This window comes from Panthera leo, chromosome D4, assembly GCF_018350215.1.
Source record: "Panthera leo isolate Ple1 chromosome D4, P.leo_Ple1_pat1.1, whole genome shotgun sequence".
In the NCBI taxonomy this organism is placed as follows: domain Eukaryota; kingdom Metazoa; phylum Chordata; class Mammalia; order Carnivora; family Felidae; genus Panthera; species Panthera leo.
The window spans coordinates 12090001-12116301 of record NC_056691.1 but is presented as its reverse complement, the minus strand read 5'-3'; the positions used below and the strand labels follow the sequence as shown (position 1 = coordinate 12116301).

The 26301-nt window shown below is 47.7% G+C and overlaps 1 protein-coding gene across 4 annotated transcripts in view; it reads left to right on the top strand.

Annotated features, from left to right (window-relative positions):
* Nucleotides 1-26301, top strand: part of APBA1 (amyloid beta precursor protein binding family A member 1) — a 211583-nt gene that overhangs the window by 173383 nt on the left and 11899 nt on the right. For 2 of the 4 annotated variants that reach the window (XM_042914031.1, XM_042914029.1), the window contains 7 exons: nt 4366-4405; nt 7791-7936; nt 15326-15358; nt 16356-16442; nt 17074-17259; nt 20834-21013; nt 23709-23921. In XM_042914031.1, coding sequence (XP_042769965.1) covers nt 4366-4405; nt 7791-7936; nt 15326-15358; nt 16356-16442; nt 17074-17259; nt 20834-21013; nt 23709-23921 — 885 coding nt within the window. The remainder of the gene's footprint in view (nt 1-4365; nt 4406-7790; nt 7937-15325; nt 15359-16355; nt 16443-17073; nt 17260-20833; nt 21014-23708; nt 23922-26301) is intronic. The other 2 variants (XM_042914030.1, XM_042914032.1) reach the window with 2 other exon arrangements.

Below are 26301 nucleotides of genomic sequence, written 5' to 3'. Positions count from 1 at the left end.
CTTCTCAGGCACGCTAGCCACAGTTCAAGTGCTCAGTAGCCGCATGTCACTTGTGGCTATTGCATCGGACAGGGGAGATGACACAGAATTTCCATCATTCCAGAAAGTTCTCCAGGACAGTGCCAGAAACTGGAGGGGAAGAGCTCTGTGTAGCAGCATCCTCCCTCGGGGAATTACAAACCTCGGTTTGGGAAATGGACTGGTTTCTTAAGTACCCGTTTATTTCAGGCCCAAGTGAAATCTCTCTCATGACATCAGGATGACCACTGGTCCTGGTTTACCTGGGGTGGTTTCCAGTCCACCCCTGTTGTGCAAGCAGTGCAGCTAGTGAGCACCCCTCTCCCTTTCTTTTTTTAAAAAAAAAATTTAATGTTTATTTTTGAGAGGGAGAGAGGGTGTGAACGGAGGAGGGGCAGAGAGAGAGGGAGACGCAGAATCCAAAGCAGGCTCCAGGCTCTGAGCTGTCAGCACAGAGCCCGACATGGGGCTCGAACTCACAGGCCATGAGATCATGACCTGAGCTCAAGTCAGACGCTTCACTGACTGAGCCACCCAGGCGCCCCTCCACTCTTCCCTATCCAAGAGAACTTTCTGCATTGGTGGAAATACTCAGTTCTGTGCTATCCTATATGGTGGTCCCTAGCCACATGCACCTAGGAAGCTCTTGAAGTGTGGCTGTTGGGACTGAGGAACCGAATTTTGCATTTTATTCCAATTTAATTAAACAGTCGTGTGTGGCTAAGGACTCCTAGAGAGCACAGCCCGGAAGTGTCCCTCTCCAACAGTAAGTCATGTGGTCGCCCTACTAAATGGTGCTTGCTTCCAAGCAAGGTATTAAAAGGGCAGGTGTTCCTCCTGGAGGGGGGGGCGCTGCCTTTTCCCACACTGTTGTCCTTTTACCCGCGGCCAAGTGCCACCCCAGCTATTTATGAAGTGGCCTCCGGTAACTGTGGGGCTGTGCCTATGTGGTCTCCAGGTGGGTTCAGCTCACTCCAGCCCAGCCAGTGCTGAGGCTGTGCATGAAAGAGGTAAACCACACAGTCAATGACTGTCTCCTTTTCCTCCCTTTTGTTAAGCATATTACGTTAAATGCGACAAAAGGAAGCGGTTTCCATTTCACAGCGAGTGGCAGATCACTTCTAAAGGGAGTCTTCATTAAAATTTACCCTTGAAGCATCACTGAGTACACACACGTTTGCCATTAACTATTCACACAGGGAGAAGTAGATTTTTTAATAACCTGTGTATGTTAACCCAAACGAACATAAGGAGACCTTCTCTGAAATCACACCAACATTAAAATTTAAATTTGAAATATGCTTTGTCCTCCTCTGGTCTTGTCCTCAGACCCTACCTCATGGGAGCGGAGGGTAACTAGGTCACTGTTTCTCCGGACCCTAGATCCCACAGCTCTGCCTTATCCTTTGTTCATAGTACATGGATGGGTGAGAACAAGAAACAAGAAGAAAAGAATCAAGGCCACGGTGATCATAACTAATAAAAAGCGGCTATTTCTCGAGCATTTACAGTGGTCAGGCATCGGGCCAAGCAAATCATAGATAGTATCTCATTTAATCCTTACAGTAATTCTGTGAGGTGTAGGACTCACTGTCCTCACACTGTGGTTGAGGCAGCATAGAAGCTCAGTGACTTACCCAAGGTCTAGGGCCCACAAGGGGTCAGGGCAGGCTGTGAATCCAGAGCCCCTGTGGGCCCAGGGTCTGAATGCCAGGGTCTTCTGCCCTTGGGGCAAAAAGTGCCCGCAGGCCACACGCTGCGTGGACAAGGTAACTTGTATGTCATGACTCCAGTCGTTGGGTCTCCTGGCTCTGCACATCGTTTAGTGTCTCCTGGAAAATCCCAAGGACTTTGGCCTTTCATCTTCTTGACTGTGGCTTTATTAATTCTTGAATGTGAAGGATCAACTCATGTTCATCTCTGTCCACATGTGAGAAAACAAAGGGCTAATCAGACATCTGAATATTCAGCATTTGATTATTCATCAGATATAATAAGCAAGGCAAATGTGTTATTTCTCGGTTCCTACGGGACTTGGCACATGTTTCTGCATATCCTTAGAAATAATGATGAAAATCCTCTTTGTGTGCAATAATTAGAGATTCTTTCATTTCTCAAAACTCTTTCCGTAAGAAACTTACTACCCCAGAGACTAAAGAAAGCCAGTCATGAGCTTATGAATAGAGAATAAGTAAATGTACCAAATGCCCTCCGTTGTGGCTCTAAATAAAAACGGCAGCTTTTAGAACTATAGACTCAAGTAATTCTTTCGTAGCTTCTGCTAAAATCTGGGGACTGTCCTTGAAGTGAGCATTCAGAAAAAGTATCCTAATAGGCCAAGAAAGTCTGAGTTGGCTTCTTGGGTGTACCTGGAGGCCAACCCATTTTGATTAAACAAAGTAAACCCTCTCTACCCCAGGCCCCTTGCTGTTGAGGGCAAGGACGAGGAAGGTGGTTGGGAAATACTAATTTTAAGATCTTTAGTCTTTGTGAAGACTGGCTCCCATCTACATACCGCGAAGTTACACAGTTTTTGTTGTTTTTAGCCAGAATTAGAGCTGGCTATTGCCCCTCAACTGACCCTTTCTTCTCACTTGGATCAACGAAAAAGTAAAACCAATGTCAAGCACCATTGAAGTTGAAATTGTAGTTCTCTTTCCTCCTGTCCACCTATCTTAGCTTTCCTTGGGGTGCAGGTTTCCATAAATGCAGAGGTTCCTCTGCAATCTAGCATTTAAACGGCCATCCGATCAGGTTCTAGAAGGTTTCTAGCCAATCATGCCCATAGCCCAACAATGCTGCTGGAAGACCCTTGCTGTGAGGTGTTACTTAGTGTAAGAAATTCTACAGTTTTCAATTCACTCCTTTGTTTATGTTCTTATGTTAAGGTAACATATACTAATCACTTACATGATGGAATTCTTAAACCAGCAAGGGACAAAAGGAGCCAATGACCTTTCATTCCCAGTGGACTTGTATTTGTAGTTTCCTTAAAGGTTATCCCTTCTGAAATAAGAAACCCACCGTCTTCGGTGTGACGAACCATTTCATCCCCGCGGGCACATTCCGGAAGGTTTACTGACAGGTTGCCTTGTGTGCTATGTTGTGTGATTCGTGTTGAATTCTTGTCATTGTCTTGAATTGAAACAGAGTCTTAAGCCTGGGTGTGTTTGCCTCCCCCCCCCTTTTTTTTTATAGAACAGTTAACACTACTATTTTTAGAGTGTTGTGCAGGTATTTATTAATTAGTCATCCCTTTGCTACAAAGGTGCTACAAGACAGAGCTGTTCCCCTGATGTCCCCCCTCTTTTAGGCCCTACCTCTCCCAGCCGCCAGGCACCCCAGAGTTTACCATCAACCCAGGTCAACCCATTGAGCAGCTATGCTGTATAAGATACCCTTTTTCTAAAACATACAGATTGAAATGACATACCCACTAGACTCTTAGCCATGAAAATCTTTAGGCTTTCTGAGGATAGCCCTGGGCCTTGCAGACCCTCCTTTTTGCTCGTTTGAAGGAGTCTTGTTTTTGACAGTGGCTCTCCACTCTCCTGCAATGCTCACATCACCCTGCCCCCAACACATCAGCTACAAATTCTGTGGCGAGAGCGGCAATGAACTTCCTACTCTTAGGCCACTCAGAGTTCTCTGTGACACTCAGTTACGGGAGGAACCAAATGGTAAGTATTGTTCCTCTGCAACCTAGCATTGAAACTGCCATCCAGTCAGGTTCTAGAAGGTTTCTAGCCAATCATGCTCATAGCCCAACGATGCTGCTGGAAGACCCTTGCTGTGAGGTGTTACTTAGTGTAAGAAATTCCACAGTTTTCAATTCACTCCTTTGTTTATGTTCTTATGTTAAGGTAACATATACTAATCACTTACATGATGGAATTTTTAAACCAACAAGGGACAAAAGGAGGAGAGGAAAACTCTGGCAAACATTTTTAGCACAGTGAGAGATGACTGAAGCAAAGACCTGAAGGGAAATAAAATTCTCCAAGAGAATTCTTGATTTCAACATATATAATCACATTGTTGGTGCTTTTACTCATCTAACAGTTTTTCACTTAGAAACTTTTTAAGCGGATGGACATCTAATTGTGGAATGTGAGATTTTCAGGTTACCTAAAATATGAATGGATGTTCTGGGCTTTGGGTAACCTCTAATAAGAAGTGTGTGTGTCTGTTCACACCTTTCTCTCCGTAATAACCAAAAACGGTCGACACCTGATTAATATCTGTCATTGGTGATCTATTTATTTTTCATGTTGCATGGATAAAGTTGTGTTAATGCATTTTTCATCACGCTTTGCCCTTTCTGAAACCTCTTTGTCTTGATTACAGTCAAGAAAAAGCTTGGCTTCATTCCCAACCTACGTTGAAGGTAAGAGCTGAAAAGGAAGTAATTGAGTACTGAGTCGTGCATGAATCTTCTAGCATTTTGGGTATTTGAAGCACTGGGCGGTAAGACCATAGTGGGGAAGAAAGGCCACAGAACCACTTATTCACAGTCTTAATGATCAGAGAATTTTAAACTAAAAGAAAACAGCCGTGAGCCTGTCAAAGATTCCTTGCCTCCCTCCTCACCTTTGCTGATTCTGTCCCTGAGAACCCAAGAGAGGGTGCATGGAGGCTGAGGGCTGTTTCCAGCTTAGAAAGGGTCACACTCCATCTGAATCCAAATCTCCTCTCCTCTAGTCCAGGACGCCTCTTACATCCATCAAGGACCATTCAAGTGGGAATGAAGTTTAAAGGAGACTTTTGGTCCTCTAAATTTAGGGAAGGAAAAAAAAAAAAAAAAGACCTTCCCAATAATTCTCATCTCCTGCTTGGGTGAGTTAAGTGTAGTAACATTTATCAAGCTTGTACTCTGTGCCAGATACACGGTCTTCATGTAATAACTTATTGAATCCTCACATCTATCTTGTGAAGTGGACTTCACACCCCCATGTTACACAGGAGAGAACTGAGGCATTTTTACTCAAGCCGAGGTGAGTGCCTTTCCCAAAATCACACAGTTAGCAAGTTTCAGAGCCAGGCTGTGAGCTGGCAGTCTGATTCCACAGCTCTCCAGGTAAATGGTATTCTGTGTAGGGTGGCCACGTATGGTTGTGCAGGTGATTCACTGCTCAAGGGCACCTGTTCAGGAGGCCTAGTGGGGTCAGAACTTGGCCCACGCGGGGCAGCCCAGCTTGAGGTCGGGCCCCACAAACGGAGTGCCTATTCCTCATCCACACAAAGGTGCTCATTAGCTAGAGGTGCCACGACCCTCTACCAGAGAGGATGGAGGTTAGTTTTTCAGGTAGGGTAGATTGACATTTTCTTGAAAAGGGATTTTCTGGGGACTAGAAACCACCTAGAACACCACCGTGAAGCTCTGTCTGGCCCTTGGATCCCATGAATGAATAGTCAGTGTGAGGATGAATTACCAGGATTCTTAGACCTTTATGACCCTGCAGTCCTGCAGCCTCGGTCAAGCTCATAGGTTTGTTTCACTCAGGTTTCTTTCTTGAGTAACCTGTAAATTATTCGTGCCATTTTTGTGAGGCCCAAGAATTCCATGAGTACTCCTCGGGGAGTTTTTGGAAGTTTGGAAATTTCATTTTTCTTCAGCGACGCTCCCCCAGACTCAGCATTCACGAAGGCGTGAGGACATAACATGTTTGCAACTCGGAGGCCTCACTTGAAAGGACAAACACGTTCCAGAAGGCCGAAACGAAACCTGCAGCTCTTTGACTTAGGACCAGTATAATGTGAAATTTTTTTAACTTTAAAAAAAAAATTCTAAAATGAAATTACGAACATAACGGCTTTTTTCCCAGGGTATGATCTAGCAACAGTGACATTTGATTATCCTCGAAATCCCTGGAGGATCAGTGGCATAAGATCATGTCTCAAATGCATAATTTATTTAGGTCCAGTGTAACTGTCACTTGACTGGTCGGCATTTATGTAGTCATTTAAGTATTGTTTGGATTGCTTTTAAACCTACCCGCATATCCACAGTCACCATGGTTGACGAGAGACCCTCTTCGGGGAATAGCACTAACTCAGAGATGAACATAGAATCCTGGAAGGCCCGTAGAGAAGTACGTGGTTAATTCTTTATCTTTCTTTTAACATTCATTATTTTCACAAAATAAATGGAAGGTTTTTAAAAGTTACTATCCCAGATGAGATCTTTTTGCTCAATGCCTGTTTGCACAAACATGATTATGTTTAACACTGTAAACCCCGCACGGGAATTTATGATAGGAGACTGATAATCTTTTACTTTTTTTACAAAGTGTAATGTAGGTTCCAAACCCGTCCATGTATTATTTTAGTTAGAGTAGTGCTTCCCGGCTGGACAACTAAAACTGTATGTGGCAGATACCCTGAATCCTTCTCACCTCTATGAAAGTTTCAGCACGGGAAGTCTGTGACCTTGGAGAAGAAGGTGAACCACTGGCACATAGTTGAGGCCGGTTTGGCTGAGTATCACTCGCCAGAAGCCTTTCTTGGAAAGATCGAGAATATGGCAAACAACACGTTTCCTTATTTATGGACTACGCAGATGCTTGGTGAAGGCCTTTCCTAAAATGCTGTTAATTTCTTTGTGTCAGCCACCACCTTGGCTTTAGGAAAACGATAAGATTGTTTTAAGACTGAACTCTGATAAGTAGCTTATCCATGGGAAGCAGCTGGTTAAGCTCAAGATGAGCTCGATGTTGAGGGATAAAAATAAAAATCATTTCAGATTAGCTTTCCAAAAGGAAAAAGCAAATTGTTTCCTTTGCCAGTTATCTAATTTAAGAGCCTGGGGTTTTAACAGTAGGTTAAAAATGTATATTTTAATCTCCCCAAATATGGCATTCAAGCCAAAGAAAATACATATGTTTTTCACTGCAGAATTAAAACGCCTTTCTTTGTGCATCTGTTCTCAAGTCATTTATTAGTCCCAGACATGTTTTAATCTCAAGTAGGGTTTGCAGGTGATGATGGTTAGAATCAGATGCCCCCATTTTAAATATGTTAAAAGTAAGGTTTAATTTAAAAGGCTGGTCAGTGAGAACAGAAAATTCTGATTTTCCCCGGAATTGATCCGTGTGTGGCTTCAAGCTGGGGACACCACAGCCTGTAAGTCAGCAAGGTTGACATCAGGGGACTCAGGGTAATGTCATCTGCCTCACAGAGCTGGGGTCAGAGGCCATTCTAGGGATCCAGACCTTCTCAAACAAATGCCCATTTTTCCGATTGGTAAGATTTGTTTTCTCCATTATGCATAAAGTGGAAGGGAGAGATGTGAACGTGGCGCTTTAAAATGAGGTTTTCTAGTAAAGCGGCCTCCTGCTCACCTAACCATTTGTCTGGCAAACATTTATTTGATGCCCCCTGGGTGACAGGCACTGATTAGACACGCGAGCCAGAGACGAACATGACGTGGTCTTTTGTCCCCAAAGAGCTCCCAGTCTAACAGGAAAAACAACATCCTTTGTCACTGAGTTGTATGTTTCATATTTAAGTAAACACATCGTTTCTCCCAGTAAATGGCCTGGGTAAAGTGGATGAAGAAGAAATTGTTTCTTCCCTTTGAAAACAAGGTGTGAGTGAAGGAAGACCCGGAGAGGTGCCTTGGACTGGCAGGGTGATGCACCTGCTCAAGGTCTCCACCGCAGGGGCCACCTGTGCTGGCACTGAGCGGTCGGGGAGGGTGCTTGTGCGGTCAGCGATTTGTTGGGCCCACCGCAGGGTGGCTTCACTCACCCCTGCGGCTCTGTGTGTTCCAGTTCCCGGACCCTGTGACCCCGAAGACTTGATCGATGGGATCATTTTTGCTGCCAATTACCTTGGCTCCACCCAGCTGCTCTCAGACAAAACTCCTTCCAAAAACGTGCGCATGATGCAGGCCCAGGAAGCCGTGAGCAGGATCAAGGTAAGGGGGTGCTGGGGGTGGGTGTGGCGGCCTGAGCCGTCCACGGTGGTCTCCCCCATACCTCATGCATATCTAGTCCCAAGTGTAGGAGAGAGCGGATTGGGATGGTGTACCTGCCAACAGAAAAAAGGTGTGCCTGAGTCCTTTTGGATAAATGCTGTATACTTGGGGTGTTCTCAATGGCCAGTCTTAAGAAAAAGCACATATGATCCTAAACTTTGGAAAGCTGGTAGCATGAGGAACGATGTCATTTTGAGCGTCACCTCTCCAGCACGAGAGCTTTATCCCTGGATTTTCACGCACGTCGCAGTCAGTGACTTGAACACTTCGTGTTACAGGCGTGGTTCAGACTCAGCCTCCTGCTTTTGAGCCAGCTGATCCTGCTCAGGCTAGATTGAACTGGTTTGCTCCAGGCGCAGGGAGCCGTTGGATCAAATCTAACCATGACGAGGTAGCTAGCCCAGTGTTTAAACAGGCTTGAGCCAATCATGACCGATTGGGATCTGCCTTACCAAGATTTAAAAGGAGCAGGCCTGTTTTGATCCAGCAAGAACGACTTGCATCTGGTTGAAACCATTCACAACCACTTTGAGCCAGCTAGAACTGGTTTGATCCCAATGGAAATGCCGAGCTCTAGAATCTCCACCATGATGCCAGCACCACCTGGAATCATGGACAGACCTAGGGCTCCAGGGACACTTCTGGTGCCAGTAAGCACCACCAGCACCTAGAACCACTGGGCAGCCATGCTGGGGCCACAAGGCCAGTCCACCTGGAGCCCCGGGGATACCAGCACCACCGAAACCCAGAACCAGGTATTTCCAGCAAGTTGGAACAGGTTAGGACTTCCTGGATTTGGTTCTGTCCAGCTTCAGCCGGTCAAAATCCCATTCCTCCTCAAGGAACCCTTCCCTTTCCTGTGTGGTCGTGTGCACACGTGCCCCGGTTACCTCCTGGTGTCACGGGGGCAGCGTGGAAAGGGAAAGAAGAACAAGTGTAGGCCAGTCACTTAGGGTCCTTAATCCAGGAGAAAGGACTTCTTGAGCACTTGCGTGTGCAAGGCTGGGCAAGGTCTCCGGAAGGAAGAGAAAACAGCAGTGTATAGAGGGAGAGCCTTGCCCTCGGGCTCCGCAGCACCAGTGAGAAGTGAATCGAGCCAGTAAGGGTGCAGGGTGTACCTGAGCAGGAGGGCAGGTGTTGGATGCAGGTGGACAGCATACAGATGTAACTCCCACAGAACGCCAGAGCACCCCTCAGCCCCTGTCAGGGAGCACCACCACAGCCCATTCACGTGACTCCTTCAGAACAGAGCAACAGCCCGCCCCCAGAGGAGCCCTGAAGGTCCGCAGGGCGAAACTGTGCTGTTTTGAGATGAGTTCTCCCGGCCTCTGTCCGTCCAGGTTTCGCACACGTTCAGGTTAGGGTATCATACTGGGCACCTTGGTTATCGGTCTCCTGAGTGGGAGCCATTGAGTCCCACAGATAGTGTATCTCTTTCCACTGCCCTGTGACATGTGACCTGGAGGAAGGGAGCAGGCACATCCCCAGAACGTTAAGGCGTGCTCAGCGTGTGCTGTGGCCCCCCGAGCCAGAGCCCGGCCACGACCCAGCTTGCTGTGAATTACAGCTTCCGATTTCCGCAGTGAGGTCCTAGAGCGCGGTTTTCCCTTCTTAAAGTCCAGCCTCCCTGATAAGAAACCAGAAGGTTCGCTTTGAGGCTTCAAAGGATCGGTATCCAGAAGTTCCACGGTTGATTTGAATCAAAAAAATTAGGCGGTTTTGTTGATCATAACAAGCAAGATGAGGCTGTCTGGTTATAAATCCATTTTAGACCTGCCTAGAGCAGAGCAGACATCTGGTACACATATATTTATTTTTTACAGCAAATTATTGTAGTGTAAGGAATTCATTATAGAGTGGTAAAGTTAAATGGTTACATTTCATTTGTAAGTATCATCTTTGCGATGTGCTTCTGTGCATCTGAAGGGGCTGTTGCCTGTCATTAAATATATTCTGCCTCCTATTCCTTTTACCTCAATTTAAATGCCCGTCAAGTTGTTTGACTTGACCCCCAGCCTGATGCTTTTTCAAATGCTAGGGGCACAGACCCATGGTTTATTTCTGCACTCCTCTAGAAAGCTACTGTGTCAGGATGTGCCCTGAGATTTCATAGAGGGAACCAGGGCACCTAGAGCATTTCTCTGGATCAGTGGGGATGGTCTTGCGGGCGCCTGCACTGTGGGCCCGCACATGCGCGTAGGAGACCCCTTTCTGTAAGGGATGTGGTGCCACCCTGTTTCCTAAAGAGAGGCTGACCTTTCAGGAATGAGTCATTCTAGGCCACCTCTATAAAGATGCAGAGAGGAAGGTAGCTACAGATTTGACAGTGTCCAGGAAAGGAAGGAAAGAAAGAGGGAAATGTGTGGATTTATTTGGAAATCCATTTAGCAGTATCCTCAGGACAAACTGATAAGTGATTTCTACCTTGATGTGTCATCTGAACCAAGAGGGGTTTCCTCCTCCTGTTTCTGATTCCTTTTCCTTCCCTTCTTCCCCATGGGGACCCCCATCTTACCCCTCTTTCTTTCCTCTGCCTACAGAGTTTGACCAGTGGGTGTGGGTGAGACCTTCCTCACCATGAGTCTTGGGTGGCCCTGGTGTCTGTGGTACTTTAACTCTGAGCAAACACCAAACCTGAAGCTGGGCTTTCAGAACTGTCTTTAACTTCCCTCCTGGGGGTCTGTTGTGGTGCTCATTGACTCGCACTTGGAGTTTGCAGAATTAATATTTTCTTGAAGAATTTATAAATTTATTTGCCAAATGGGGAGAGAATTTGGAGTTGTGGTTTGGCCCGAAATTTTCTAGTTAACGTGAGAGGAAAACAAAGGAATTTGGCTCAGAAAGCAAACTGTTCCTCTACAGACCCTTGTGAGAGGCATCTCAGGAGATAAAAACTAACCAAGACCCAATCCTTGACCTTGAGAAACTTGCAGTCTAATAAGGGAACCAAGACGGTTGGTTAAGTAACAGTAATTCAAGGCAGGTTGAGGAATCTGAAATTAAAAGCCTTTCCGTCTCTCAAAATGTAATAAATAAGGTGGATCTAAATGCAACATCAGAATTAGAAGACATCTGCCATTTTTCTTAAGTTTTTTTTTTTTTTCCATCTTTGGACCCTCCCTAATGTATCCTTTCTGCCTTTGTTGTTCGTCATTTCTGAGAAGAAATATCCTTTTAGGAAGCCCCCATACGACTAAGGAATGCATTAAAGAGGTAGTTCTCAAAATGGGATTCCTTAACCAGCAGCATCAGGACCACCTGGGAACTTGTTAGAAATGCAGATTCTCAGGCTCACCCCAGTCTGAAATTCATGGTGGGGGGCAGGTAGGGCCCAGGAATCTGTGTTTTCATTAGCCCTCAGGGAGATTCTAAGGTACACTGTAATTTGGGGACCACTGTCCAACACAGGGGTAGACCATCCTCATGGAGCATCTTTTCTCTGTGCTCTGGGGCATCCCAATCACGCTGCGTGCCTCCCGCCGATGAGGTTCTGTCGGCACATTAGCTCAAGAAACGCCGCAAAATAGATCCCTTTTTTTGAATTTGCCACATACGTTCTCCTATCTAAGATTTTGAGAAGTCCTGTACTAAGGAGACCTCATTCACCTTGTTTAACCAGAAACTCCCGTCGTTATCTGAACACAGAATACATGATCGCTGTGGGGTGCCTGTTGAAAGTCATGCCGCTGAGATTCTCTGAACACGTTTTGGGAGCAACTTCTGCCCTACGTGCTGTCAGTGTCTCTAGCACCGTAGATAGAGACGCCCCATTCGTCCCACAGTGTGGGAGCCGTGCCTTGACCCTGCCTAGAGACCCAGCCTTGAAGCCATCGCGGCTGGAACCCCGTCTTCCTTTCTCTCCGCTGCATCCATGCCTCACTCCACCCTCTTGCTCGCTGCCCTTCGGCCGGAAGATGGGCTGGCCTGCCGGGCCCTTCCCTGAGCCCCAGAAACTGCTTCACGTCCACGCGGGACGGGGCATACATGTCTCCATCCTTCCCACATTTGTGAAGCTCGTGTCCTTGACTCACAAATGGCGTTGGATGTTTTTTGCTGTGCTTTTTTCAGGAGCTCTCATTATCACCCGTTCTCATGTTTGTCTTCCCTGGCTTGTCCCAAAAAGATGAGATTTTTCTGTTCTTTCCTGGAAAGGTTTTCTTTAACCGTCAACAATCAGGACTTCATTGTGGAATGAAAATCTCTACCAGTGAGGCTTTGTGCAAGCCACGTGATTTCCCACATGACTCAAAGAAGCCTGTGATTAACATGAAAAGGGTATATGAGCACTTGGGGCACGTCCTTCACATACACTGATCTCATTTACTCCTCAAAATGAAGGGGGTGGGAAATCCTGTGAGGTGGGTATGATCAGCCCTGTTCACTGACACACTGAGAGGTTTACAGCTGAGACGCTTGCCCGAGGTGCACAACTAGTAGTTTGGAGAGTAGAGTGAGATTTCAGGGGCTGCAATCTCTGTCCTGCCTCTTAACAGCTGAGCGCCCTTGAGCATGTTAATTAGCCTCTCTGTGCCTCAGTTGCCGCTTCTGCAAGAGGAGAGTACGGTAGGTACCTCACAGGGTTGCCCAAAGCTTTCGCACTGCGACACACGTGAGCTGCTCAGAAGGACGTGGCACCTAGCGAGTGCCCCGTAGATGTCAGCTGGGGAAAGAAAAGCTAGAAGAGTCCGGAGGATCCCCAGCATGACTGACCTCGAGAGTCTTAACGACAGTAAACATGCCTCGCAGAGTGAGAGGGTGAGTGACAGTTCCACGGTTTATGTCCCTGGTGCCACAGCTTACTGAGGGGCAAGCCGCAGTCGGTCCCGTGAATCACGAGGATTGCAAGGGATGCTGTCACTCACTGCTTTACGACACACGCAGGCCTTCTAGTCCTCTCGGGCTCCTCTGCTACTGCCATTTCTCATTCCGGACCCGACCGTCTCCCGCGTGTCGTGTGTAAACTTCAGATTAGAATTGGTTTCAGGACACCTGAGCAGCACGTGTGGTTGAGCACCTGGTATTACTTTAGGTGCATAAAATCTCCTTCGCTTCATAGAAATTATCTCAGGATGCCTTTCATGAAACTCGGTTGGCCATTTGGGTTCTCTTTCTTCATCAACCATCCCAGTTAAAAAAAAAAAAAAAAAAAAAAGTGTGGTTGTTCCATTGGCAGCAGACTTAGTTTCCTCTGAGAGGAGGACCCTTTCAGATCCCTGCTCCTTACAGCGAAGAATGTTGACCCGTCCCACAGCTGTTAGGTTTTGGTATCGAGAATATCACAAATTCTTATATGCCGGCCAGATAATTTCAGGGAAAGTGGTAGAACAAACACATGCACGTGAGGATCTCACAGTGGTCATTTATCATGAGGATGGCAGCCGATGCAGATGAGAACACCCCCCCGCCCCCGGCATGGGACTGTCGGATCCCACATAGAAATCAGCATGGTCTGGCGGAGCATCAGCACAGGGCCACTCCTCAGACGCGGACACACGTCCACCATCGCACGCAGCAGTTACGATACCCCTTGCGCTTGCTGCCTTCTGACTTTGCCAGAGCAGACTGTTCACCATGAATTCATGGCCACCAGGAAGAGCTGTGGGGTTGGGGGGGAGAGGAGGGCTGCCCTAGTTTCCTGGCCGCACCAGAGATGAGGTACTTGGTGTTTGGATGGCCGACTCATCTGGTTTCTCTCCAGTGAGATAGAACAGACACCCCCGTTTGACTCATTAATGAACTAGAGACGTGCTGCTGGGAGCAAAAGGGCTTTTCCCCAGGTGAGTACGAAGGAGTATGAGAGAGCAGACAGTCCTCCACCCACCCCCGTCACCACAACAGCGTGCGTGGTTTGGCCATTGACTCACCATTATTTGTACAGGATCTGTGTATATCCAGCAAGCCTTACCAAGAGCCAAGAAATTACATTCTGACGTAGGTAAATTATAAGCCTGTAACATCCAACACCAATGTAGCGCTCGTAATGCACCAGACACTGTTCTAAGAGCTTTGCACACGTTTATTTTATCCTCACAACAGCCCTATGTGGTAGATACTGTTTTTATCCTCATTTTACAGATGAGGAAACTGAGGCACAGAGACATGAAGCGGCTCGCTCCAAGTCACGCAGCTAGTAGGTCGCAGAGCGGGGATTCAGTTTTAGACAATCTGGCTGCAGTCTGTCTCTCTTTTTTAACCAACTGTGTTCTCTTTTACTTACGAGAAAAGGTGGGGGGACGAATGTTAATCTATTTCTAGTTAGGAATAGGCTGTATTAATAGTACACAAATTTAAGGCAAGAATTATTACTAGAGATGAACAATAAAAAGATGAATCCAACAGAAAGACACAAGTACCTTAAATCTGTATGTACCTTATAACACAGATGTAAAACAGATAAAGCAAATATTAGCAGAACGAAAAGGAGAGAGGGACAAATCCATAGTAACAGCTGGAGATTTTAACACACCTCTCTCAGTAAATTTTAGAACAAACAAAAATATCAGGCAGCACACAGAAGATTTAAACTGTACCCTTAACCAACCTAATGACCTCATTGATATTGGTAGAACACTATTCCCAACAACTGAAGAATGCATCTTTTGAAGTCCACCTGACATTCACCACAGTCCGTCATGTTCTGGATCATAGGGCTAAGAACCCAGCACGTTCAGTATGTTCTCTGACCACAGTGGAATTAATTCAGAAATAAGTAACAAAAAGAAAACTAGAAAATCCCCAAATGTATTAAAATTAATAACACAATTCTAATCCAAAGTTCAAGGGAAAACTCACGGTGGAAATTAGAAAACATTTTGAAGGGATAATTAGATTGGAATATGACAAATTTGTGGATACAGCTAATGCAGTGCTTGGAGGGAGATTCACAGCTTTAAATAAATGTATTGGGGAAAAAACAAGTGTAAAGATCTGTCCTTTAAATTTTCATCTCAGGAAGCTAGAAAAAAGAAATCAAATGTAATCCAAAGAAAGTAAAAGGAAATTCAGATGTAGGTTGAAATCAAGGAAGTAGCCAACAGGCGTACTATAAAGAAAATCAACAGAACCAAGTTGGTTCTTTGAAAGCAGCGATTGCAGTTACATAGAAAAAGCACCTCCATCCATTTCCTTCCTCCTACGGCCCCTGCCACCTACGAAATCGTGAGTTAGGAAATTGATTGTCTGTAGACCAGGATTTTTTTAAAGTCAGTTCTCCTGTCACAGAAATGCTTTATGCACTATTGATACTAGTTTGTCAATTCCCTTTTTGGCTTTGAGTCTCTGCAAATTCTTTTCTAACTGTTCTCCTGTCTCTGTTTCCATGCTAAGCAGATGGCCCAGAAATTAGCCAAAAGCAGAAAGAAGGTGCAGTACAAATAACGTCATCAGCTTGGTGTTATGCCTGTTCTTTTCATTTATTTACGTTTTGCCTTTTTATTATTTTGTGTTTTTGTTTTCTGCATCCAGCAAGTTTTCGTTCAGATTTCTTTTTGAACCGCCCCATTAGCCAACGTTTCTCAAAACTGAGTTGCCCAAAGTGGCTGTTTTCTGTTGCTCATGAGCCATTTCACATCAGAGAGACAACAGGCAGCGGATTGGAGATGCTAAATGAATCCTACAGGAGTGTGAAAGTTCCCACCCTTCAGGAGCATTAATGTGGCAGGGACTTGGGTCTGTTCAATTACAGTCACGTTTGACTTGTGGATTTGTCAGATTGCTGGATGCAAAAAAGAAAACTCGCTAATAACCACACTGTGCGGACTTAAACCCTAAGTGAACGAGACGGGTGTGCTTGTTTGGTTATCAAGCTTCTAGGTGCTTGTGGGCTACCTATGGGGTGTTGAGGCATCTGGGGCTCCTCCTTAATGGGGTGGCTTCAGGAGTGGGTACGGCTTCTGTGTCGCTGTGATGATGTGCGAATGTGAAGACCCTTTTACCAGAACTGCATCCAAATGACTGCTCCTGCTGTAAACATTGTCCCCCATCACTTGAACAGGGGCAGACACTCTGACTTCTCCAAGGTCTCGGGGTGTGGGTCACTTGCCCTTATTCTTCAGTCCGTTGGGTTCCAAAAGCCTTGTAGAAAGGGCAGTTCACGACCATCCTTCCCAGAGTCACACCCTTCTTCTGTAGGGGGAGAAGCAGAGGGGATTGGGCGTCTTCCCCCTTAACCGGCAACGCTCACCCTCGTTCGTGAGTCCGACCTCTGTGGTCCCTTCTGCTTTGGCAGTCGCAATCTGGAGTCAGCCCTGCCGTTCTGGTGACTGTGTCTCAGTGCCTCTGTGTGTGAGCTAACCTTGCTCCTGTGCCCTCGAGTCGGGGTGAGGCGTTAAGCTTTCCCTTGGTGCATCTTTCTTCTCAGGCTCCCGAAGGCGAATCTCAGCCGATGACCGAGGTGGATCTCTTCATTTCTACCCAGAGAATCAAAGTACTGAATGCCGACACACAGGTATTAGCTGGCCGGCCACCTTTCCCGGGGTGAAGTTCCCAGCGTGGCCGCTCCGAGCCTGTGCCCATGTCCGTAGCCCCCCTGTCCTCAGCTGCTGGCTTCCAAACAAGCTAGAAGGCTGTGTCTGCGGCGCCCGCTGCGGGGGAGGGGGCTGTGGTGCTCTGGGACCGTTTCCTTGAAGATCTAAGGAAAAAATAAGCCGTGGATGCTGTTTGCAAATCCTTCTCGTAAGTTTTCACGAGAAGATTCGTGACCTTGAACAGATTCGCCTTTTACAAAATTTTATTTAAAATCACACGTACACACACACGCACGCACGCACAATGCAACCATCACATGTGGATATTTTATTCTTGAACTTCTCCACCAGAGATTCTACTGGTTGTAAAACGACTGAACGTTTTATTTCACATGCCACAGACCCCTTCTTGCTCTGGGTCATTGTTAGTCCAGGGAACTGCCCCCAGGCCTGAGTGGGTGCATGTAAATCTGGCAGCAGCCTTTGAACCCAGCCCCCACCCCCCACCTGCCACACGGGGACTGCACTTGGCCGGGCTGTGGGGTGACAGACTCTCTCACGGGCCATTAGATGCTGCTCTCGACTCAGCATCCTCTCCCTTATGCCCTCCAGGAGACGATGATGGACCACCCTCTGAGGACCATTTCCTATATAGCAGACATCGGGAACATCGTCGTACTGATGGCCCGCAGGCGGATGCCCCGCTCCAACTCCCAGGAGAATGTGGAAGCCTCCCACCCATCCCAGGATGGAAAAAGGCAGTACAAGATGATATGCCACGTCTTTGAGTCTGAGGATGTAAGGATGCCTCCCCGGATCTCCCCCCTGGGTGACCTGGGCTGCCTTTGGGTGGGCCAGATTCTCTCTCTTTCTCAGAACCTGAGTCGGTCTCAGTCATACATGAAGCACATATTTGTTGAGCACCTACTATGTGTCAAGCACTGTTTTAGGGATACAAGGCTGAATAAACAGACAAGGTATTCAGTATGATGCTCATAGGGAGATAGAAAATAAATAGATAAATGTACTTAAGCTAGATAGCCAGAAGTTCTGTAAGGAAAAATTAAGCCAGGACAGGAGCTATTTCAGGTAGGATAATCAACAGAGCCTTGTCTGAGGAGGTGACATTTGAAGAGAGACCTGCATCAACTGAGACTAATAAAAGAGCAAGTGCAAAGGCCCTGAGGTAGGGGCCCGCTGATATAGTTTGAGGATGGCTTAGAATGAGGGGAAAGAGGAGAAGGAAAGCAGTCAGACCCATGAGGACCCCAAGCGCATGTCTCCTGGGCATGAGGGCATTTGGGGAGGACCATTCTCGGTTGTGTAGGATCGCCCTCTAGACCACAGGACAGTTAGGATTCCTGCTCCTACCTCCCCACCCCCGCCAGCGGCTGGAGCACTGCCTGCCAGCTCTCTGTCCTCACGAAAACCAGCAGCTCCTCCTGTCACCAAGCCAGTGAGTCCTAACCCCCATCTTCCCAGGCATCACAGTCAACGGAGAAAATTCATTCACCGCAGAGGCAGGGCCCCTTCCTCCCTTGGGCCTTCTTCCCCCAGGCATCCCTGGAACTGCTGGGGAGGCCTCTGGGCTTCAAGCTTCGTAGGCATCTGGCTTCTCCTCAAGCTTGGCAGGTCTTAGGAGCTCCCTTCAGGGCCAGGGGCCATGGCCCCGTGATGCAGGTCTGGAACCATAGAGCACCCAGTGGGGCTGTGTCCGCATCATTGTGCTGATTTTCCTCCCGCCACAGCGGCATAAGCACTGTTACTCATGTTGAGCAGAGAGCCCTTAGCTAAAGAAAATTGCCTGTGGGAGCCTTGGCTCCTTAAATGAGGCCATTTTTCTCCAGGAGGGTGTTCATCTAGCTGCAGTAAATTGCCTTCCTGCAAGAAGTTAGGAGTCCAAGGCCAGCTGCTCTTCCCCGGGGCTTCAGCCACAGGGAGTGGAGACGCTCACGCTCTCTGAACCATCGTCCGCTGGTCTGGTTCCCTAGAATACAGCCCCCTAGGGACGAGATCGCTGAGAAGGCAGCCATCCTCCCCAGTATTCCTTGAAAGCTGGAGGCCAAGCATGCAGACGGGGAGAAAATGAGTTCTGGAAGTTTCTCAAAGTTTCAGAAGTGACACTTGGAAGCTTAAGGCTCGAGTGTCCTGCAGTCAGGCTGGAAAGGTGGAGTTAGCTCTGCACCCCCCCCCCAGGCATGTGGATGCCCACGTGACCCTCTGCTGCCCCCAGCTGGCTCTGAGCTCCTAAGGAGGGGGTCCCTTTTTGTGCAGGCTTCTGGGAAGATGATGAAAGGAATGAGGAAGCAAGAGGTGTGACAAGAGCGGACCCAGCAATCTTATTTTATCCCCTTTGCTTCTGAAGCAAAGGACAGAAGAGCATTGACTCCAGAGCCGAGAAAGCTGGATCTGGATCCTGCCTCCGCCTACAGGCTGTGAGGCCCCCAAGCTTGTGTAAAACGACAGCATCTCCCCCACGGGCTGCCGTGTGGCCCCGGGAGACGGCGCGCACACAGCAGCAGCCTGTGCATCTGCCAGGGGCCTCCGTCAGTAACGGCACGCGTGCTGCCATTTTTCAGGTCATCCGTCCACATGTGCCTCTCGTGCCTGTAGTGATGCCTCGCTCCCGGTTTTACTCAGGACACTGGGCGGTGGTCCTCGTTGTTCATGACTTGTGCGTGTGAAGTCACCAGATTCACAGAGTGAGAAAAGTGAAGCATTTCTTTGCCTACAGCCAGCCACCATAGGAGGTTCTGATTTCAGTGTTCATCAGCTGCTTTTAGCTAAACTGCTACCTTCACCTCTCAGCCTCTGTTCCCTGCCTGTCCAACGGGGGCGATGAAACAGACCCATAGTTCCCAAGTCTAAAGGGCTTCCAGAAGCAAAAGGGGTTTTTGTAGTCCATGGGCTGATAAGCCTCTCCGGGACTGCCATGAGACCATGTCTAGGATTTTTCCAGCTTACCATGAATCTTCTCCATTTTGCTGCAGGAATATTACTGTTGGCTACAGGGAAATTCCCCGGGTTCCAATGGGGTTTTTAGACCGTGTGTGATACATGCACCCTGTTGCCTTTCTAAAATCCAAAATTTTCTAAATTCTGAAACATGGTCTCGAGAGCTTAGGATGAGGGCCCGTGGCACTATCGTGCTCCCATCAGTCACAGGCTAGAGGCGAGGACTGCTGTCACAGTCCTTGGCTAGTGCTGAGTGAAGCACAGGCACGTGAGAAATGCTGGTGGCGGCCAGCGAGCTGAATTCATAGCGTGGGTGAATTAATGCAGGGAGAGGCTGCCGAGAAAGAACCTACGGAAGCACAGTTCCTGCCCCGTGAGCTGTGTGACCTTGAGCAAGTTCCTTCACGTCTCTGGGCCTCAGCCTCCTCACCTGGAAACTACAGGTTGGGCTCGATCAGGGTTTCCAACTCCGCGGGACCCAGAACCCCCTTCCTACTACAGATATTTTGTGGTGCCCCGTTACCGTCCTGAAATAAAATTCATAGGTAATAGAACCTCCCCCTTTGAAAATTTGTCCACAGACTAAAGCGTTGCCATAAATGGAATGCAAAGGAAAGTTAAAGGAAAGCAAGCCCAAATAAAATTGTACTTACTACAGCCTGTTGATGCTCAGGCCCGGCCATTCCAGAAGGAATAGCAGAGCTGTCCCACGCTTACACCGACAGCGTTAAGCTGAGTGTTGGAAACCCTTCTTATTTGACCTTTTGAATTGAGAGCTCAGTAGGAACATGGACGTGTAGACGGGCCCCACCCTCATGCAGAATGCCCTCAGTGTGCAGCAGATACACAGGCTGCTGGCGATGTGATTTGCTGGCCACCCAGATAACCACCGATAGCGTTGCTGCTAATGATTTTCCAAAATCTTGAAGCTTACGTCTTGGGGAAAATGCTGGACGAAGCAGTCATCATCTTCTCTCACTTAACATAGCAGCTGTGTGCTCGGAACCTTCCACATGAACTAGAACCGTGCAGTTAATGCCTTTGTGTTCTATATAAGTTGAAGAGGCACCCTGGACTCAGATGGTTTGATCCGGGTGGTCCATGGATACAAGCATCCGGTGGGCTCGGGGTTGTTCAGGGTGTAGAGTGGCTCATCTTTGGGCAGGACCGTCCTCTTCGTGGCAGTGGGTCCGGCAGCCCTGACTCCTGTTCACTGGATGCCGGTGGCTCCCTTGTGATCACCGTCATAGTGAAACACGTCCCTAGTCATTCTGGGAACGGCCCCTCGCAGGGGTTGGTGCCGCCGACCCACCGGCCCGGCTGATGCCTGGGGCTCCCGGTCCTGCAGGGACCCGGGCACTTTGGCCAGCAGGGCTTGCTCGTTGACCTCTGTCTTCCCTCTCCGGCTACCGTCCAGGCCCAGCTGATCGCACAGTCCATCGGGCAGGCCTTCAGCGTGGCATACCAGGAATTCCTCAGGGCCAACGGGATTAACCCTGAAGACCTCAGCCAGAAGGAGTACAGTGATCTGCTCAACACCCAGGACATGTACAACGACGACCTCATCCACTTCTCCAAGTCGGAAAACTGCAAAGATGTAGGTATTTCTCTGAGCTCGGCCGGAGGGGCAGGAGCCCCAGGAGTGCGGGGGCGGCCCTGCCGGGGAGGGAAGGTGGGACGGTTGAGGGAGGAGCGCGTCATCGGCGGGACGTTGCCGGGGACTCAGTCCCGACTCCTGCTCCCCTCTCGTGAGGGCCTGTCACCAAGGTGGACCGTCCTCTGCGCCGGGCAGTCCTGAGCGAGAGTTGGGGTGGGTTCCAGAGGTGAACAGGACCCGTTCCCCGCCTTCCCAAGCCCACCGTCTCAGAAACAGCACAGAAAAGTTTAGTGATGGTATTGAGCACAAGCACTGGTCAAAGACCGCTGTGAGAATGGAGATGTCGGGTCTCAGGTGACAGACTCTGTGCTCCTCCAGGGGCGGCCTGTTGCTTCAGACGGAGCTTTGCAGGAGTGTCTGGAGGAAATTGCAGCCATTGGAGCTGGGCTGGAGGTCTGGGTATTCTTTGGAAAGTGTAAAAGACTGCAGAGAGCTGGGCCAAAGTACAGAAGCCTGGAGCTGTCTGGGGGGCCATGAATGAGACAGCATGGCTGGAGCATGGGGTCTGTGTGGAAGAGGCCCCCCCCAGGGCTCAGGTCGGAACTGGGTATCTTCAAAGTCTAGTCCAGGGGCTCGGCTTCCCCAAGGAGATACAAAGTACTGTATTAGAAAGGGCTCTTTTTATCCACCGATGTAGGTTTGGTGTCCTCTGTTCCCTAGAAGCAGAGCCTGAGGCAGGGATTCTTGCTCAAGGGATTTGGGGGAGAGAGCACTCAGGAAAAAGTGAGTGTGGGCAGCAGGGTGGTAGGGACGCTAAGCTTAGAGAAATGTGGCCTTGCTGGAGACGAGCTTCATTCTGATCCAGAGGAAGCCCTGGGTCACAGGGAAGACTTGTCCCACCTTGGGCCAAAGGATTTGGCAGACATTTGTACCCTGTGTTGGTCAGTCGTTGACTGACCAAGTTTGGAGGAGGGTGGATCCGTGTATCCGGGCTGCCTTAACAGAGTATTCAGACTGGGTTTCTTCAACAAAAAAATGTTGAAGTTCTGGAGGCTAGCGGTGCAAAATCAAGTTGTCCGCAGGGTCGGTTCCTCCTGAGAGCTGTGGGGGAAGGGTGTGTCCCAGACCCCTCACCTTGGCTTGGAAATGACTGTCTTATCCCTGTGTCTGGACATCATCTTCCCCTATGTGCGTGTGTGTCTGTGTCCAAACTTTCCCCTCCTGTAAGGACACCAGTCATACTGAATTAGGGCCCACCCTAATGACCTCATTTTAACTTGATTGCCTCTGCAAAGGTTCTGTATCCAAATAAGGTCGTATTCTTTTAAATTTATTTATTATTTTTAACGTTCATTTATTTTTGAGACAGAGACAGAATGTGAGTGGAGGAGGGGCAGAGAGAGAGAGAGGCACACACACACAGAATCCGAAGCAGGCTCCAGGCTCAGAGCTGTCAGCACAGAGCCGGACGCGGGGCTCGAACTCACATACCAAACTGTGAGATCATGACCTGAGCTGAAGTTAGATGCTTAACTGACTGAGCCACCCAGGAGCCCCCAGATAAGGTCATACTGTGATACTGGAGAATATGAATTTCGAGGAGGACACAACTGAACAGCCCGTCATAGGGAATGTGTCCCGCTGGGCAGCTCTCCAGAGAAGCGGCCAGCTGTGGGCTTCGGCAGCCAGGAGAAGGGACATGAGCCTGTGAGGAGCCTTTGTCAGGGCTCAGCAGCCGCCACCACTGTGTGTGTGTGTGTGTGTGTATCTGCGAATCTGAATAAATAAATACACGTTCTCTTTGTCAGATGCTTCCTGAAAGTGTTCACAAATCTTACGAGACTGCAGAAAACCAACACTGATTCCTGTCTTCTCTGCCCTGCCCAGGAAGCAATTATGCCCATCTAAAATATGACCTTCCCACTTCCTCGACCAACCTTTCGGTGGAGATAAGCTTAGCATCATTTTTTTTTCCCCTTCGCCCTCAGTTTTCTCCTTGCAAAGAGAGAATGTCTATAACGTCTATTTATTTATTTTTAACACAAGAATCTTCAGTGTTGGAGAGAACTCGTGAAACGCTGGGGACTAGGGCAGCCGGTGTATAGGACCCAAAAGCTATTTCCAGAAACCATAAGGCACCACCAAAGTCCCCACCTACACAGCCTCTTTCCCCCTCCCTGGGGACTACAGAAAAAAGCACCCGGTGCTCTTTGTGTTTATATTGCCAAGATAAGATTGCTTATGTGGCATGAGAATTACAAGAAATCATATGGACCTGTGTTTCTTACCAAATGCCATGGAATCAAGAGAAGACAGGACTCATTTGGGATGGAACCTCAGGGAAATGTCTTCCTTTTTTTTTTTTTTTTTTTTTTTGTAATGTTTTTTGTTTATTTTTGAGAGAGAGACAGCATGAGCGGGGGAGGGGCAGAGAGAGGGACAGATTCTGGAGCAGGCTCCAGGCTCTGAGATATCAGCACAGACCCGGATTCAGAGCTCAAATTCACAAACTGTGAGATCACGACCTGAGCCGAAGTCAGATGCTTAACCGACTAAGCCACCCAGGCACCCGAGGGAAATGTCTTTCTTGAGTCCAGATAGGAAATGGGGAAAAGTTTTGATTTGTGTCACTACCCTGGGGTTACTGATTCAGGCTTTCTAAGTGTTGTCGTTTTGTTTTTTCCTTCCCTTTCAGGTCTTCATAGAGAAGCAGAAAGGAGAAATCCTGGGTGTGGTGATTGTGGAGTCTGGCTGGGGGTCCATCTTGCCAACGGTGATCATCGCCAACATGATGCATGGAGGCCCCGCCGAGAAATCGGGGAAGCTGAATATCGGGGACCAGATCATGTCCATAAATGGCACCAGCCTGGTGGGCTTGCCTCTGTCCACCTGCCAGAGCATTATTAAGGTACCTGGAAATGGGAAAACCCAAAAAGGATGAAGTATGACTGTATTTCAGTCATTAGCACTATGAACATAAACTGAGGGTCTGGCACAGAGGAGGACACAAACACAAAAGGCATGGGCTTGCCCTCAGGCTCTTAACAGGCTCCTCCCTGAAATCATTTTTTGATCAAAGACGGTCTATTTGACTCGCATAACACCACTCTCTTGTCTGTGCCGTCGCAGGCATCACTAACCAGTCACAGCACTCTATTCCCCTAAGCCTGCACCCAGCCTCCACCAAAGTTCCACAGCCCAGTAATCCAGATAATCGCTGATAATCCGCTAGATGTACTTGAGGTGATTGGCCATCCCTGTTACAAATCATGGAAATGCTTCAGGTCTGAGAGCACGGTTTCCTTCACAGTGGCCGTGGCTGTGATCCAAGTGAGCGTGCCCCCCACCCCCAGAGCTTATGTAACATGATCCACACGTGCCAGGTGCTCTGAGAAGCGGGGGAACTCCTGGTACGGGCTGTGTGTTCCTTCTTACGTGTGAATGCCATTCCTTCTCGTTCAACCTGAACAGACACTCTTGCTCAAGGCTGAGAAGAGCTACTCACATGAAACTTTAATGGGAGTATGTGAGAGGAAGAAATTAGATTTTCTTCTGAGAAGTGAAACATCCATGTGTAGTTTCTCGAGCACATTGGAACTTGCTGATTGCATGGCCAGTAGGAACATTTCTCCTTCACCTCAGTATCTAGAGACCCCAGCTCCAAGCCAAGCACTGTGACACCACAGGCAGACTGGGTTCTATGACTTCGTTTCATCCCTCGAGGTTTCCTGAAGGCCTGTGACCTAGAACATAGCTGTGTGCGTGTGTGTGCGTGTGTGTGTGTGTGTGTGTGTGTGTGTGTGCATGTATATGGGCTGTGAGAGTGAATGAATTCATCTAATGGTTATTCGAAATAAAATCACAAAAGCCAACATCCATGGCTGGGCAGTCAGAGGGTGGGAAGTCAAATTAAGCATCTAGGACAGAGAGGGGTGCCTCTTCGTTTTTAGTGAAACAGATATATTCTGATTTCTCCACAGATTATCATTCGCAGAGAAAAAATAGTCCTCTTTGACCTCATTTAATTTCTTTTTGTTACATCTTAGACTTGAATAAATTCTCTACCCCTTCTTAACATACATTAAAGATTAAAGAACCTTGGGGCGCCTGGCTGGCTCAGTCAGTAGAGCATGTGACTCTTGGTCTCAGGATCTTGATTTCAAGCCCCATGCTGGGTTAGAGCTTACTTTAAAAAAAAAAAATTATATATATATATATATATATATATAAAAAGACCCTACCTTTAATATATATATGTGTATATATGTGTGTGTGTATGTATATATACACACACATACACACATATATATTTATATATGTATATATTTATATATATGTTTATATGTTTATATATATTATATATTATATATATTATGTATAGTATATATAGTATATTTATTATATATATTATATATATTGTATATATATTGTATGTATACTATATATTATATATATACTATATATTATATATACTATATATATTATGTATATTATGTATGTATTATGTATGTATTGTGTGTGTGTGTGTGTGTATATATATATATATATATATAATATATATATATATATATATATATATATTATATATCTATAAAAGACCCTACCTTGAACGCACATATTCACTCATGAATGTTTAATTGGGCCTCCGTTAGGCAGAGCTGAACTTTGGAGAAGCAGAATATCAGCACTTCTGTGGAGGATAATTTATCACTGAAAGGGTTCGGTGGGCCTAATGGCAACAGAGAGGAGAAATGCTGCACACACGCAGAGGGAGAATTCTTTCGGATTTTTAAGGTGGGCTTGGAAGGGAGGAGTAAGATCTAGGCGGATGGCTAACATAAAGGGAACCAGCCTTCTGGAGTTGCTGCTTGACGTGATGGGCACTGGGCTGGCTTTGCAGCCGGTGGAGACACGCCTGAGCACAGCCAGGGAAGGCTGATTTAGTGGTGTGGTACCGTGGAGAGACCAGGGGTCTGGGGGCTTGGAGTGGGGTCACAGGACCCACCCACGTTTGGCAACTCACACGTGTCAAGGTTCACGGATACCCTTTCATACCAGTGAGCAAATGACTTAATACTGTGCGGGCACGAAAACCCCTGAGGGGCCATGGGAACCAGACACACATGATAGACAGTCTGCATCCAGGAACTTGGTCTTGCTGGAAAGGTGTGAAGGAAAGAACGGGTAGCTAAAGGCAGCTGAGCGCTGTGTGCCTGGCACCATTATGAGAATGTGCGCGTTTGCTCGTGGCACCCTCATGGCAGCCTTCTGTAGGGTAGGTATTATTG